Source organism: Dermacentor albipictus, chromosome 3 (genome assembly GCF_038994185.2).
Source record: "Dermacentor albipictus isolate Rhodes 1998 colony chromosome 3, USDA_Dalb.pri_finalv2, whole genome shotgun sequence".
Lineage (NCBI taxonomy): Eukaryota > Metazoa > Arthropoda > Arachnida > Ixodida > Ixodidae > Dermacentor > Dermacentor albipictus.
This window is the reverse complement of record NC_091823.1, coordinates 150,080,132-150,097,008: the sequence shown is the minus strand read 5'-3', so window position 1 is coordinate 150,097,008 and position 16,877 is coordinate 150,080,132. Positions and strand designations below refer to the sequence as shown.

General features: G+C 47.9%; 1 protein-coding gene across 2 annotated transcripts in view; it reads right to left on the bottom strand.

The window, feature by feature from the left end:
• Nucleotides 1–7,387: 7,387 nt before the first annotated feature.
• LOC139056972 (uncharacterized) overlaps nucleotides 7,388–16,877 on the bottom strand; it is a 40,972-nt gene continuing 31,482 nt past the window's right edge. For both annotated transcript variants that reach the window (XM_070534756.1, XM_070534757.1), the window contains exon 6: nucleotides 7,388–7,506. In XM_070534756.1, coding sequence (XP_070390857.1) covers nucleotides 7,478–7,506 — 29 coding nt within the window. In that variant the 3' untranslated portion in view covers nucleotides 7,388–7,477. The remainder of the gene's footprint in view (nucleotides 7,507–16,877) is intronic.

Sequence of the window (16,877 nt, the reverse complement as noted above, 5' to 3'; positions counted from 1 at the left end):
GACGATACAAAGACTGCTTTTCGACGTCATCGAGGATTCGACAAACCCCAGTCGCAAAGCATCGCATAATAACCGAAGAGTGCGCTCGACCACTCCGCCAGAGCCCTTACCGAGTTTCGACGCGAGAACGCGAAGCTATAAGACACCAAGTCGACGAAATGCTGCGTGACGACATCATCCAGCCGTCGAAAAGCCCGTGGGCGTCTCCGGTTGTTTTAGTGAAGAAAAAGGACGGAACCCTACGTTTCTGCGTCGATTATCGTCGATTGAACAAAATCACGAAGAAAGACGTATACCCCCTCCCACGGATAGACGACGCATTGGATCGGCTCTGCAATGCTAAATACTTCTCATCGATGGACCTCAAGTCTGGCTACTGGCAAATAGAGGTCGACGAAAGGGATCGCGAAAAGATCGCCTTCATCACGCCAGACGGCCTCTACGAGTTCAAGGTTATGCCATTCGGACTGTGTTCGGCGCCTGCAACGTTCCAGCGCGTCATGGACACAGTAATAGCAGGACTGAAGTGGCAGACCTGTCTCGTTTACTTGGATGACGTCGTCGTCTTCGCCGGGAATTTCGACGATCACCTCAAGCGGCTTGCGACAGTACTAGAAGCCATCAGGTCGTCAGGGCTTACTCTGAAGCCGGAAAAATGCCGCTTCGCTTACGATGAGCTTCTGTTTCTAGGCCACGTAATCAGCAAATCTGGTGTCCGTCCAGACCCGCAAAAGACAGCTGCAATCGCACAGTTCCCGCAACCCATCAACAAGAAGGCAGTGCGCAGGTTCCTTGGCATGTGTGCCTACTATAGGCGCTTTGTCAAGGACTTTTCACGCATCGCGGAGCCGCTAACACATCTAACGAAATGTGATGTCGAGTTCAAGTGGGAAACACCGCAGGCCAACGCATTTGAAGAACTCAAACGACGCATGCAGTCGCCGCCGGTACTTGCGCACTTCGACGAGTACGCCGATACAGAAATCCATACTGACGCCAGTAGCCTAGGCCTCGGTGCCGTTCTAGTCCAGAGGAGAAACGGAGTCGAACAGGTGATAGCTTACGCTAGCCGGTCGCTGTCAAAAGCGGAAGGCAATTATTCTACGACCGAAAAGGAATGCCTCGCCATCGTTTGGGCTACAGCTAAATTTCGTCTTTATCTTTATGGCAGCCCATTCAAAGTCGTCAGTGACCATCACGCGTTGTGTTGGCTAGCGAATATAAAGGATCCTTCAGGACGACTCGCGCGGTGGAGCCTCAGACTACAAGAATACGACATCACTGTCACCTACAAGTCCGGACGAAAACACTCCGATGCCGATTGCCTATCACGCGCCCCCATTGACCCGCCGCCGCAAGACGACGAGAATGACGACGCCTTCCTCGGAATGATAAGCGCGGAAGACTTCGCTGCACAGCAACGGGCAGACGCGGAGCTAAAAGGCCTCGTCGAATATTTGGAAGGGCACACCGACGTTGTCCCTAGGGCATATAAGCGCGGATTATCTTCCTTCACGCTTCAAAACAATCTACTCGTGAAGAAGAACTTCTCCCCAGTCCGCGCCAACTACCTTCTTGTTGTCCCGTCAGGACTTCGTCCAGAAGTATTGCACGCCCTACATGACGATCCGACCGCTGGACACCTAGGATTTTCCCGGACACTATCAAGGATAAAAGAAAAGTATTATTGGCCGCACCTGACCGCCGACGTCGCCGGTTATGTCAGAACATGCCGAGACTGTCAGCGACGCAAGACACCGCCGACAAGGCCAGCCGGATTACTACAGCCAATCGAGCCTCCTTGCCGACCATTCCAGCAGATCGGGATGGACTTGTTGGGACCCTTTCCGACGTCAACAACCGGAAATAAGTGGATCGTCGTGGCGACGGACTACCTCACCCGCTTCGCTGAAACTAAAGCACTGCGAAAGGTAGCGCAGCCGAAGTGGCGAAATTCTTTGTCGAAAGCATCCTGCTGCGACATGGTGCCCCAGAAATCCTCATCACCGACAGAGGAACGGCCTTTACAGCGGAGCTCACCCAAGCCATTCTGACCTACAGTCAGACAAGGCACAGGAGGACAACGGCCTACCACCCGCAGACGAATGGTCTTATGAAGCGGCTGAATAAGACCCTCGCCGACATGCTAGCGATGTACGTGGACGTCGAACACAAGACGTGGGATGCCGTCCTGCCGTACGTAACATTCGCTTACAACACGGCGGTGGAAGAAACAACACAGATCACGCCGTTTAAGCTGGTTTACGGCAGGAATCCGACGACGACGCTCGACGCCATGCTGCCCCACGTCACTGACGAGGAAAATCTCGACGTCGCTAGCTATCTCCAGCGCGAGCTATCTATCTCCAGCGCGAGCTATCTCCCGACAGCTCGCCCGCCTGCGGATCAAGAACCAGCAGAGGACCGACAGCCGGCACTACAACCTCCGACGATGCTTTGTCGAGTACCAGCCCGGTGACCGTGTTTGGGTTTGGACCCCTATACGCCGACGAGGACTGAGCGAGAAGCTTTTGCGTCGCTATTTTGGACCGTACAAGATCATCCGACGTATTGGTGCACTGGACTACGAGGTCGTGCCAGACGGCATTTCGCTGTCACTGCGGCGCCGCTCACGACCTGAAATTGTCCACGTTGTGCGGCTCAAGCCGTACCACCAGCGTTGACGAACTTTGGGACTTCGCGTAACTGACCTTTGGACTTTATTTCTTTTCGTTGTTTTGTTACTTATGTTTATTAAGTGTCCCTTTGTGTTTCGCTCTCTTTGTAGCATCGGGACGATGCTTTTTAAGAGGGGGGTATTGACACGTGTATTTATATTTATCGGGCGACCAGGTTTCACCGCCTAACAAATCTTATCGCACAGCGCGGGACGCGCTTGCATGTATCCGAAGTTTCTGGAAAGTTATCGATGCTTCTATCCGCAGTCTGTTGTTGCCGAACCTTGTGTTATCCGATTTATTCGCCTGACGCGAATGATGTAGAGCTTTATGCAAGGCACGCGGGTCCCAACGATTAGTCTGGAACATTCGACGATTGTGTATAAAAGCCGACGCGCTTGAACCGCTGATCAGATTTTCGACGATCGCCGACCGTGTTCGCCGCTATCGTTGTGCTATAAGTGTAGCCTGTTTTGTGGGCACAGGTTCGTCCAATAAAAGTTAGTTTTGTCTATCACAGTATTGCTACTGTGTTCTTAACGTCACCACCACGTGACAATATTGTGCTGGCATTGCAAGGTGGTGGAGATGACCTGTGCAAAGGCAACTGCGCTTACTGGCATATAAACGTTTTGGACTCAGTGTTATCCCTCTCGTTTCTGCTACATCACTCTGTTTTGCTGATTCTCGGATCTCAGTGAAACTGGAATGCCTGGCATCTCTTGCATGTTTGGATGTCCTTCATTTTATAGCGATGACAACTAAAAGAGTGCTTGAAGTTGGCAGCGCGGAAAACACTTATAAAGCGAACGTGTCGGATGGTTGATTGAACACCTTTAACTAGAGCACAACCCAAAAGGCGGACGGAGAAAACGCCCGTAACAACAATGCGCAATGTTAAACAACAATGCGTAGTGCTACGTGTGGTTTTTGTGTGCCTCTTCCGCGTCTCCGTCTTTCGGGTTGTCCCCTAGTTCACGAAAAGAAAAAAACATTATACGACAGAAATAAAGATGTACACAGCATCGTCTCCTTCTCCTCTCTTTAAGCATTCTTTTTCTCCCGGATTGCTTTGAGAATCGATTAACTGCTCAACCAACACACCATCCCTTAGACGAAAATAGGTTTTGCTTTATTTCGCAGCCGATGCCGAGCAATGAGACGGACGGAAGGAACCATCATGCGCTGAACTGAACAACTAAACAAAAAGTGACTTTGAATTCTTGTTGGTCATCTGCGCACTGAATTGTAACAAGCGAAGACAAAGGAGCCAATCAATAAGGTTAGCTGTTGCATAACCACTACCCACAATTGAAGCAGTTCCGCAAAGTTTGAGTATGACGTTGCAGAACGCAACACTTCTGCCTTCTTCAAAATGGAAGCGCTGCACGGGCTTTCAGTGCCTTGATGAAGGACGAAGGACTTGCAGCGTAGCTTCGGCTGGACTTGAGGCAGTTGGAATTGGCGGGTTGACGTCCGCATTCTAAAACGTGCTTCCACTCAACACTACACCACGACTTAAGATACAATGATGATTATTTATTTGCATAACCTTTGAAATGGGGCGGTCAGGTATGCTATGCATACTTTTCCTTCTAGCATTTTTCTATGCAGCACCCTAATCTTTTTTATCACCTCAAAATCTTTCTACCTTTTACCGCTTCCTATGTCTGTAAAGTATCAGGCCGTATCAATCCATTCCCAGCTTTTTTTTTTTTCGCCAATACTCTAAATGTCTCTTGCGTATCTCGACTGTTGACCGGTAGGTGGTTCCATTTACACTCAACCCATGTGCTTCCCGATTGTGTACGTTACCTGCAGATCTCACTGGATCTATCCATTCGCATTCATTTAGGATGTGCCAAGAAGCATCCGGAATTTGTTATGCATCCTAAAAATTTCAAGTTTACGCACTCCCCGATTTCAGTTGGCTCACCACTACTATAAGCTTCGCTATGGATTTTCTAAGGAGTCCTACGTGTCCCTATGAGTCATCATCGTCATCATCATCAGCCTGGTTACGCCCACTGCAGGACAGAGGCCTCTCCCATACTTCTTCAACTACCCCGGTCATGTGCTAATTGTGGCCATGTTGTCCCTGCAAACTTCTTAATCTCATCCGCCCACCTAACTTTCTGCCGCCCCCTGCTACGCTTCCCTTCCCTTAGAATCCAGGCCGTAACCCTTAATGGACCATCGGTCATCTTCCCTCCTCATTACAAGTCCTGCCCATGCACATTTCTTCTTTTTTATTTCAACTAAGATGTCATTAACTCGCTTTTGTTTCCTCAACCAACCTGCTTTTTTCTTATCCCTTAAGGTTACACCCATAATTCTTCTTTCCATAGCTCGTTGCATCGTCCTCAATTTACGCAGAACCCCTTTCGTAAGCCTCCAGGTTTCTTCCCCATACGTGTATCCTCGTTTTATTTATCTTTTGGGTTTAAATTGCTTCTTATCGCTTATAAAGCTGCCAATCATGACATTAAGAGTAATATAACAATTAAATGCTTTCGCAGGTTACACAATTTTTGTGCAGCTACAAGGCGTTGCACTTTTTTCGTGATTGGGCTGCCATACTCGCTAAACAGTGCTTACGCATTAAAAGCATTTCACCTTTGCACTGCCGGTGTACCCACGACCGTTCGCTGTAGATGCGTGAGCTCTGAGATAGCTGCGACGTGCTGCATAGTGTAGACGTCGCGACTGCAGCGGGATGTCACTACGAGCCCTCTCACCGGTGAGACGCTCAACTTTTCGATGAATGCTTGCCCCCCTTGCCACCTTCACTGTGTTGCTTCGAGCTTGTTAGTGGAGACGAAAGGAGAGAGTAAGACGCTCAATGGTGCGGTAACTATGTCTAACTCCGCTTGTACTTGGAACATTTTCGCGGTAGGAGTTCGTAAGGGGACGTTCTTGAATGTTGCCGTTCTTTAATTAGTTAGAAAATTGCACTGGTTATCCTTGAGTGTAACTGCAGACAAGACAAGCCCGCGAAAGTTCTGAATGCGGCTGTGTTATTATTAAGCGATACAACGTGTGCGTCTGCTGCAAGTGCTGCAGCACTGACCTAGTAAGATTGAACATTTCTTCTTTCGTTGGATTTTTAGCTTACAATATTTTCTGAAGGAAATCTGATTCTCCTAATTCTGAATGAATCCGCAGGTGTTTCTCTTCTTTTTTAAGTTGCACGCGGGTATAACAAAATAAAGGCGTATTCGATGTTTAATTCTCCGCAGTTCTTTCTTTGGTTTTGTACTTTTACCCCTCCTCGTTGGGCCCAGAGAGTATTGCAGTATCATGGTTTAAACAGATGAATAAAAATATATATCCGGGTTGTTACAGATCACAAATGTACAGCAGAAAGTTACGAGCTGGTAACTTACATGAACCTAGCTGTACTTAGACGTGCTTTTATTATGGCAAGATGCTGTGCATTTGGTTATGTAACAGTGCGAGTCGGTTGCGAACAAAGGTGCTGTTGCTTCTATCAAGGCAAACATTACACAGTGTGGCCTAACTATCATGCACCAAGATTCAAAATATGCAAATGCCACGTAGCTAGACAGCACCAAGGTAATTTTGTATGCTTTAGCTTGGGGATACTCTGATTTTTTGTTTCACTCCGCCTAATTACATAATTAGCCTTAATTAAATTACCAATTTGTCAAATATTGTTATTATATTGAAAGTGTCAATGAGAAAATTGTAGAGCAGCGTGAAAAACTCCAGATAGAGCTTTCTGTTGCTCAATACGGGCTACGTAAAAGTGTTTTTCCGAGCGTGAAAGAAGTTCGCGAATACACGCAAAGTGCCTCGAGCGACCAGTCGTGTGATCATTTTGGCTGTATTCGCGGTCTTCTTTCGCGTTTGCATGTTTTTTTAATGTTGGCTAATGATAGTTGAGACACCATGTATAGGTGGAGCTACGGTTGTGCTCCAATACGGAACCTTGTGGCCTGTCTCGTCGACATGAAGAAACAGGAAGAAATGATTTTGTAAGTGAAAATCAGGTGCGATTAGCTCCAAACTAGGCCACATTAAGTGTTTTATATAACCTAAAGCGATAAGTTAGTGCAGGTCAATTTCTCTTCACATTTTTGCGATCTTTACCATTGTCCGGCTTTAACACGTTGGGCAGCTCTGAAATATTTTAGTTGATTCAACAGCGAAGCTCTTAAGGGAAGGTCCTCAACGGTTCTCGTGCAGTAGTGAAGGCCTGCGTTCGAAGGCATGGCAGTAATGAAATTTAAGCTCAACTCAACGCATGTAGGATTCCATAATTCTCTTTTAAACATGATGAACAATAAAATATAAGATAAATGTTACCTTGCGCACATCGTGTTCGAATACAAGACAACATATATGCGCGGATCTTTATACCATTTTTCAGCAATTTTTGGCTCTCACGTCAATCGATACCGTGTCCAAATTGGATGTCAGCTCGAGGTTTGTATAGCTGCCGTTGTGAAAGCTGACTCCATGGTGCCGCAACGCCACCTGCACAGATACCGTCACTGAACAGCTAGCGACGACCGAACTCGAACATTCGATCGAGGTTATGATCCAGCAAACAAAAGCCGTGGTACTCTTTGAATTGGGTGAGAACGCGTTGATACAGCTCCGCGCTCCCTGATATTTCAGTTGTCCGAATCGTGTGCAGCAGCGGAAGCCCTGACTGGTACGCACATATTTTCTACACGTGCGGAAACGGTAGACGTGTAACAGCTTTATTGCGCAACATTATAGACAAGGCTTCGCTGGAAGTAAAACTCTTCGTCTGCAAGGCGTTAGGAAACTCAACATGCGGAAATACGCTTTACGGCACCTGCGATGAAAAAAAGAGAGAAGAAGCACGAGTTTAGCGACCTAATTACAAGACATGTAAGCGCCATAATTTATGCCGTAACATCATATGAAACCACGCTACAGCAGAAGAATGAAACTGTGTATACTGCAAGTCAATTAGTTATTTCATCATATTATAATGAATGAATGAACGAGATAAATGGAAGCCAGGCGCGTTAGCCAGTCTAAGCACCGGTTGCCTACCCCATTCTGGGGGAAGCGAAAAGGGGAACCGAAAATAGGGAGAGATAAAGAATATGCGGTGAAAGCGAGCACGTGCACGGACACTCCTATGCAGTCAACGGCACTCGCGCAAACCAGTAGTTCTCAGAAAGCACAACTTCACTCGGGTATGTAAGGTACAGGAGAATAAGAATGTGGCATTAGGAAAACTAAAGAAAAAGTTCAGACACGCGTCTTTACGAGCTGTGTTTTTTACTTACTTGTTTGATTAGTCATTTATTTAATTTTTATACACACTGCCCTCTCTAACAAGAAGTTTGTCAGGGTCGATTACAACAGTTGCGAAATTCAACACAATGGCAGGGTTACAAAACATAGTTTCTCTCTGTCGTGGAGACACTCTGTAAGGCTTCTATCTTGCGGCTTCTGTTGACGTCAGCTCTATTTCATGCGTTATCAGTAAGGTCTAAATGTTCAATATATCGAGCCATTCCCCTAGCAGTGCCTTTAGCTCGTCCAACTGCTCGTGTTTAAGAGCGTCCGTGCTTACCGAGTGTTCTACAACTTCTCAAAGGCAGATGTCAGAGTTGGAGGTCGCTTACACTCGTCAAATTCGGTATAAATGCCCTTCGGCTCTTTGATGGTAAAGTTAACAACACTTCTCCGCTCCACGTATGGCTTCATCAAATTCCAGGGCTATATTCTCACCTCCTTCCTGCGACCGGGCTGAGTTAGCCTCTGAAAGTTGGCGCAACACTTTCACGGGTCCGTCCCAGTGAACTTCAAGCTTATTGTTTCTTGAAGGTCTCAGGATCATTACCTGCATCGGGCGTTAAAGGTTCGAAGCCTCGCATTTCTATCGTAATAGAGCTTGGCGTTCTTTTGTGGCACGCCCATGTTTTTTTCCACTAGGCCTTGTGTTCTACTTAGCCGCTCTAGCAGTTTTAGCACGTACCGCTGTTTGACTCTCTCCTCTGTCCTCCCACATCTCTCACAACGTTCTCAGTGGGGAACGGTGTATCCTCCCATACACTTAAGTTCTGCTGGCGAAAACCCTGTAGTCTCCTGAGGAAGAGTTCGCAAAGCAACCAACGTAACCGGAAGACAATACTCTCAGTCCTCCTTGTGCTCTTAGCAGAGTGTCCACAAAACTCACTTCAGCACTGGATGCAACCTCTCTACTCTATTTGACTAAGGGTTATAGACTGAACTGTGTATTAACTTTACCCCGCACTTTTTTAAGAATGCGGGAGTGAGTTAGCTAGTGAATACTGAACTTTGATCCGCCTGAATTTTTGCTAAAAACCCAGTTCTCGCGAATACTGTCAAATACGTGTCCGTTACCTCGGCAGAGCTAAGTTCATTCAGAGGGATTACCTACGGAAACTTTGTGACCGCGCAAAGCACGGTAAATATGTACGTATAACCATGTTACAGGTACCTGTAATGCAAAGAAGGGGTAAGGCGTGCAGGCACGGACACAAAAGAAAAGAAGTGGACAACACGAACGCCAACTATCAACTGAAGTACGCACTGATGCCAAAAACGAAAAAAAGGCACAAAACTTATCTGCGCATGCTCTGGAATGGTAGCACTACGTGTCAATCGGATACACGTGCCGGTCTACGTGAGAGGTAACTGTTAAGGCATTTGATCTCTTCCTTATGTAAGGTAATCGAAGGCTGATTCACGCACGCACATCCACCATTATAGATATGCCATGCCTCGACCTAGGACGAGTCTCTTCATTCACATGCCTGTACAATATCGCCCATTCGTCTAACTCAGGCGTGCAGTTACAATCTTGGCAGTCTTGGTAACGTAAGGAAATATTAGAAGGTGATCCACTGGTTAACGAACTTTTATGTTCCATTGCCGTTTGATTTACACACCGCCTTGTTTGTCCTACGTAGAAATGGCCACAGCTAAAGGGAACATTATATACCACACCCATACGAAAGTCTGTAAAGTTGTTATTCTTGCTGTGCTTCACTGGACAAATATCTGTTCTTTCTTTTTCCTTTCACCTGCTCCTTTTTCCTTGGTACGGCAGCGCATATCTTACCTACCTTATTGGGAGCAGTGAAAACAACGTTAACACCATATCTACTTGCAATTTTTTTAAGCCTGTGCGATAATGAATAAATTTAAGGAATAGCCACGCTCATTTCTTGCTCTTACTGTCTTGTGTAATCCCGCCCGTCCCCCTCGTAATCGAATTCTTTATGCGTTCAGCAACAGTGGCCACTGCTACGCTAACATACCCTGCTTCTAATAGGCGCCGGACCTGTGCATTAAAACTGGCGCTCGTTTTGTGCATGCACGATTTGTTGAGAGAATACTTAAGGCCCGAAAAGGCCATTTCATTTTTTACTAGTTTGCAATGCTTGGATTGAAAGTTTAACTATCGCTTCGAAGGCCTAGGGGAGTACTGCCAACACACGTGATTTTGTTCGAAGATAAAGGAAATGTCTAGAATTGACAGTGGCTTCGAAGTTCTAGTGGAATCCTGCCAACATACGTGATTTTGTGCGAAGACCAAGGAAATGTCGAGTCACTGCTTACTTTAGTTTATAGTCGTTGTTCGTGTTGTCCACTTCTCTTGTGTCCGTGTCTGCACGCCCTACCCCTTCTTTGCATTATGAATGCTTAACAACTAGCTCAGCTTTCTCTCGTTCTAAACCTGTAATGAGTCGTCCAACTCATCCACGCTTAAGACGTTGTTAAAGGGAGGAATAGGTTCTCGTCGGGAACAAACAGTACTGCGTTTATTTACAATATCTACGTGAGGAGTAGAGAACGTTACGTCTCTGCAGTATAGCATGACTGCATTGAAGCACCCTAGGCGCGGAAAAAATCCGCTTAAAATCCATCTGTGTTCCCTACATTCCTAGGCCAGTAGAATCTGCCTTGCCACCTTCGTCCAATTGGAGTGTGCAAAGTCGCAAAAGGATCCGCCTTGAGGGGCGAAGGTGCGCACAATCACTCCGACACCTTTTTACTGAAGAGGAGGAGGAGGAATAAACTTTTATTGTAGAACCAGCACTTTATGATGGCCGGGCTTACGCCTCCCACGAAGGGACGTCGAGGGCTTGCCTCGCCGCCGCCTCGCGGGCGTGCTGGGTCGCCCAGGTTTGGTCGTCGAGGGCGGAGCTCCGCAGAGCCTCATGTAACCTCGACGAGAGAGTCGTGGTGTTAGTCTGTGCGTACTGTGCTGGGCACTCCCATATTCCCACACACTCCCACACACAGGAGGGGGAGCCACGTAGAGAGTTGTCATGCTTGACACCAGTGGCGCGTGTTGGTTCCTGGGATGGCCAAGCATTAGCTGGTGCGTCCGCCAAACGGCCTTGGTGGAAGAGGAAGATGACGCTGTTCGATTTGTTGTCAGCTCAGCTCCGTAATTTTTGCATAGGTTTCGCTATCCATTAAGTAAGTTATTTATATCCTTGGAAGACGGCCGCACCTTTAAGGCAGTACTGTCCCTATGGGAAGGGTACGGCTGCTGCGGCACCGGCATCTTTAAAGGGACAGCGCCATCCGAAGGAAGCCAGCCTGGCGGAGGCGGCCATGGCCTCGCAAGGTGTGGAGCTGCCAGTCATCAGGGACGATCAGCAGTCCAGTGCGTCATCATCGCTCAGTGGGGACGACGCAACTATCGTCGACCCTGTCGAAGAAGTGGCTGATATGGCGGAAGTGGGCAGCGACGGCATCAAGGTAGTGAGACAACGGAAGCAAAGAACAGTCGGAATCCCAGTGGTAGTTTTACCAACAGAGAAAGGTGTTGGTTTGAGAGAGCGGAGCCGTATCAGGGTCTTCGAAGCCATTAAAGTACTGCTGGGATGTGCTCCGATTCGCAGTCGCTTCACAACGCAAGGTGCTCTTCATCTAGGTATCGCAACGGTAGAGCAAGTTGACATTCTTCTCCGGGGCTCTCAGATTGGTGACATAAGAGTTAAAGCCCGGTTGCCCCACTCCTACATGACTAACACATGTGTTATTAGGGGAGTACCAGTGTGGTATTCGGAAAGCGACCTTCTTGACTACTTCAAACCGCAAGGTGTTTTGCACGTGAAACGTATGATGCGCCGGGTGGAGACTCAAGGAAAAGAATGGGCAGCGAAGCCTACTAACTCTGTTGTGCTAACGTTTGCTCCCAACACCGAGCGCCCAGAAAAAATTTACCTCGGTTTTACCATGCCTGCAGTCAAAGAACTCGTTGAAAATCCTCCCCGATGCTTTAGGTGTCAACGCTTTGGGCATGTAGCCAAAGTTCGCATCAAAGATCAACGTTGCAAACGATGTGGTGGCGCCCATGATTACAAAGCCTGCAAGGCAGATTTTGCTTGCGCTAATTGTGGGGTTACCATCCAGCGAGTTTCGGTGGCTGCCCCTTCCCTGTAAGCGCCTTACACCGTCGAGTGTCCTTTATTAGTGGTCTCAAACCACAACCTACTGAGAAGCCGATACTTGGAAGTGACAAGTTCCCTGCGTTAGAGTCGGAAGTTCGAGGCGTGGTAACAAGCAACGTCAGTGAGCTACCTGACCATAGCAAGAAGGCAAAGTCCTCTGTGAGTGAATCGATTGTTCGATCTGCTTCAGCCAAAAGTGTCCAAGTTCCTCAGCGACTACATCAAACCCAGACTCGAAGGCAAGGAGGACATTCCCTTGCCTCACAAGAGACGAAGAAATCAGCTACAGCGGCCAAGAGTGGGTCCCAGTCCACATCTTTCGTTGAAGTTGTGAGGCAGTGCGTCCAGCAAAATAAGGAGCTCAAAAATCTGGATCTGTCCGACCTCCTGCGAGTTTTGTTTCAAGTACACCGTTCATATGTTCAAGCCATGCAGACTGGCACCCTCACGAACTTTCTACAGCTAGTTCTTTCTTTTGAGTCCATGATTACCACCTTCGCAGCGAACTTTACTTTATAATACGGCTAGTATTATTCAACCTCGTGCAACTAAAAATAAGCGAAAAGTGCCATTTATTATGCAATGGAACTGCGCTGGGATTATAAGCCGATTAGCTGAACTGAAATTATTTTTGAAAGAAACTTGTGTTCCAGTATTGGCCCTCTCAGAGGTTGGCCTACCAAGGGGGAGATCTTTGGCTGGATATGTCGCATGCAAGAATTGCAGCATAAAGTCATTCCCCGCAGGAAGTGCCGCCCTTTACATACGAAGAAAGACTCCTCATGTGGCTGTGAACGTCACCGATCTTTGCACCGATAGTATTGAGGTAGCGGCTGTGAGGATACGGCTCGGCTTCCGAACTCTTTCTGTTCCATCCGTATACGTGTCTCCGCGGAAGAAGTTAGCAATGGATTTGTTTCTCCAGCAGCTTTGTGACCGTTTCCCAGCACCCCGAATTATCTGCGGTGACTTCAACGCCCATCACTCTGTCTGGGGTGACAGGAACACCGACTCCCGCGGACGCAAACTTGTAGAAGTTATCGACAGTCTGGACCTGTGCGTGGCCAATGACGGAAGCCCCACTTTCTTCCGGCCTCCAGCCTCAGCCACATCTATAGACATAACCTTGCATTCACTTGACGGCCATGTGAACTGGTGAACTGCACCTGGCCGCATGGGAAATGATCACTATCCAATTTTAGTGTTTACTGCCGACTTGAATATGCGCAGCGCTAAAGTGAGCCATGTTTTTAATTGGGACAAACACAGGGAGCAACCTGCAAGTGTTCCTGGTGATGTAATAGACAAAAGGATTTATGGTAAGATGGCTGCTACCACGGCGGTCAAGTTGCCTAATCATTTTCCGACTACGGATTCAAAACTCAGGAACCTTTGCGCAGCGCGCAGAATGGCGGAGCGACAACTGATGCGGAAGAAGGATGACAGATCCTTGAAGACGACCTTCAACAAGCTTAACTCTGCGATTCGACGCTATACGAACAAGCTCTGTAGGTCGCAGTGGGCGTCCTTCTGCGCTAGCTTGACTGTTTTTTCGCCGATGACAAGAATTTGGCGAGTCCTAGGTAGTCTTGCTGGTGATTCTCGTCCTAGTAAGCGTATCGAAGCTCTTGCACTGCGCAAGCAGAAACCTCTCGCGTGCTTGGCAGAGGAATTTGCAGGTGCATTTGTACGTGCAAGTTCAGGAGTTCATCCATGTGCTCTGCCTGCAACATCTACGTCTGTTATGGACGCCCCGTTCACACTTCGAGGGCTACAGACAGCGCTCAGCAGCCTGCGGCGTCGATGTGCACCAGGTCCTGACGGCATCACCAACCAGATGATGCAGAACCTACCTCTGGAACACAGGAAGATGCTTCTAAGCTATCTCAATCGAGTATGGGAGACTGGCGACGTTCCTCCTTCATGGAAGGTGGCTTGCGTTGTCCCAGTGCTGAAGCCCGGCAAAGAAATAGCAGACTTGGCCTCGTGTCGTCCTGTATCACTGACATCGTGTCTGGCTAAGCTCATGGAGAGGCTGGCAAGTAAGCGTTTATCATGGTGGCTCAAAGATAGAAGGGCTCTGCCAACATGCATAACTGGACTCCGCACTGGTTTAAGGTTTAAGCGCGCAAGATAGCGTCTTGGACTTGATAAGCCACACTGAACATCAAAGAGCTTTCGGCCTCTCAACACTAGCTATTTTCCTAGACGTATCAAAGGCTTATGATAGCATCCTTCAGAGCTCAATACTAAAGAGCTTGCAGGCTATAGGCGTACAAGGCTATCTTCTGCGATTAATTCACTCGCTTATCAGTGATCGTAAAATTCAAGTGCGGTTAGGAAGTACCATAAGCACCGAAAGGGCGGTATCGCGAGGTGTACCTGAAGGAAGTGTTCTTTCCCCGATGCTGTTTAATGTTGTAACGGCTGGTCTTCTCGCAGAAGTGCAAAAACATTGCAGGCATATCCATATGCCGATATATGGGGACGACATTTGTATTTGGTTAAGCGGATATCAACACAAGCGTTTAGCTCTGATAGCTCGACAGGCATTACTTTCAGTCCAAAATTACCTTCAAGTGTTTGGTTGACTTTCTCGGCGGAAAAATCTGGCTTCATCATGTTTCCAGGTAGAGGAAGACAGTATGCACGGCTGAAGATAGAGCTTAATCAATCTTGCCTTCCTCAATTGAAGCACAAGCGCTTTTTGGGCGTCATTATTGACTACCGTCTACAGTGGCGACGAGCTGTAGACTCTATTGTGACATCACTATCTCCGCGCCTCAATGTGATCCGTAGAGTTGCAAGTGAACAATTGGGAAATCACCCTTCTTCAATGATCAGGCTGCACGATGCACTAGTGACGAGTCGAATAATGTACCAGCTTCCTTTAATTTCCCCTTGCTATCACAGCTGGAACGACTTGAGGTTGTGCACAGAAAGGGCCTACGGAGGGCTCTTGGCATTCCGCAGACTGCCCCTAACAATGCAGTACTTTATGAGTCTCTATCGAGACCTCTTAGCCTAGTCGCTTCACAAAGGTTATTGGTGCAAATTGGCCGCCTCAAACAGACAATAGCTGGGCGAGCCCTTCTACAGAGCTTTCTAAAGAGATCCGAGTCGCGAGGGTACTTGGCCCTTAATACTCTTGGTTACCTGGGTCTTGACGCTAGACGTCAAACTAAGAGGCTGAAAACGCCTTGGTCTTTCGCGAGCCTCGATTGTTCGTTGACAATTCCTCACGTTCATGCTAAGAGGAGTTCTCATTTGGCGGCAACGCGTTCGCTCGTGCTGGAACATGTTGAGACTGAATATCCACGTCATCTTCAAATTTTTACTGGTGGCTCTGTAGACAACGTCAGAGGATCTAATGCAGCTGCTTTTCGCATTCGCTCTTTAAAGTATGATTGGTCGGTTCGCTTCACTGCAGTCGTGTCCTCCACAACGGCCGAAAGCGTTGCCATTGAGGCAGCTCTAAAGAAGCTACGGTTTTGTACGCCTCAACCTGTTGTCATTCTTACAGATTCAAAATCCGGCCTTCAAAGGTTATAGCACGGGTTCCCTACTGATGCCATATGTCTAAGCTCCCTACGCTCGGTGCACAATCTCCATATCAAAAGCTTCTCCATACGATTACTATGGGTGCCCTCACGCATAGATATCATAGGCAACGCGGACAGCCTCACCTATAGAGCGCTGTCGGGGAATCCATTGAGAAAAGTGCCTCAAGAGGACAAGACACTCTTCAGAGAAGCGGTGTCGTGCCACTTCAGTTCCTTGTGCAGCTCACCTCACAAGCAATGTATGACCAAGGGTCTCAAAAGGAACCAAGCCGCGTTACTGCTCCGCATTCGCACGGCCTCTGCTCGTGCCCCTGCGTGGATGTATAAGACTGGCCTGGCGTTGTCACCATTATGTTCAACGTGTCGTCTGTGGGGTGACATAGAACATTACCTTATGTGCTGTACTCTGTATAATGAAGAAAGGAGTGTGGTATTCGGGTCCCTCAAGAAGACAGGAATTCCCCACAGTTCTCTTCAGGACATTGTTTTTCCGCGCGGGAACCAGTTAGGTAGGAAGGAGGTTTGTCGTCTTCTTTTAATTTACCTGCAGGACACGGACTTGGCCTCCACATGGTGTCCTTAGGAGTGACTGTGTAGTTGTGAGGTCTGTGCCTGATTTATGTGATTTATGGATTTTAAATGTCGCTACGGTGGAGCAATTGCCGGCAGCAACTACAAGGCTAATCCCACCAGTAGCCCACAACCACTCAACTCAACTCAACAATGGCTAGCAGTGGCCGTGAGGAAGCGGCGTAGAACACGCCTTTTCAGGAGTTTCTTCCCAGCATCGGGGTCGGTGGCAGTGGGGTATACATTGACACTGTATTCGCCCAACGTGTCTCTCCTTGGTGTAGCCCCTGCTGTGTCCGAGGGGACTCACTGTTACGTTCACGAAGCGATTCGTTGCAGTGGGGCGAGACAGGCTGGAAGGTGACTTTCCCACGCAGGCTGATCGTAAGAACGTATGCAGGACGGTGCGCCCGTCTTGTGTACTTATCTTCCTTCGTCCTTTTTTTTTTCGCGCTGCCCCGTTAGCTCTAATAAACAGCTTCAAAAATTGTAAACCTTCGTTTCCCAAATAAAAACAACACCATTAACGTCCGCGCGAAAGCGGATTAAGCACGACGAATCAAACAGCAATAACCAATAAAAAGCTGTACTCTTGAACATAATGTAGCAATTGTGTTCTTTCT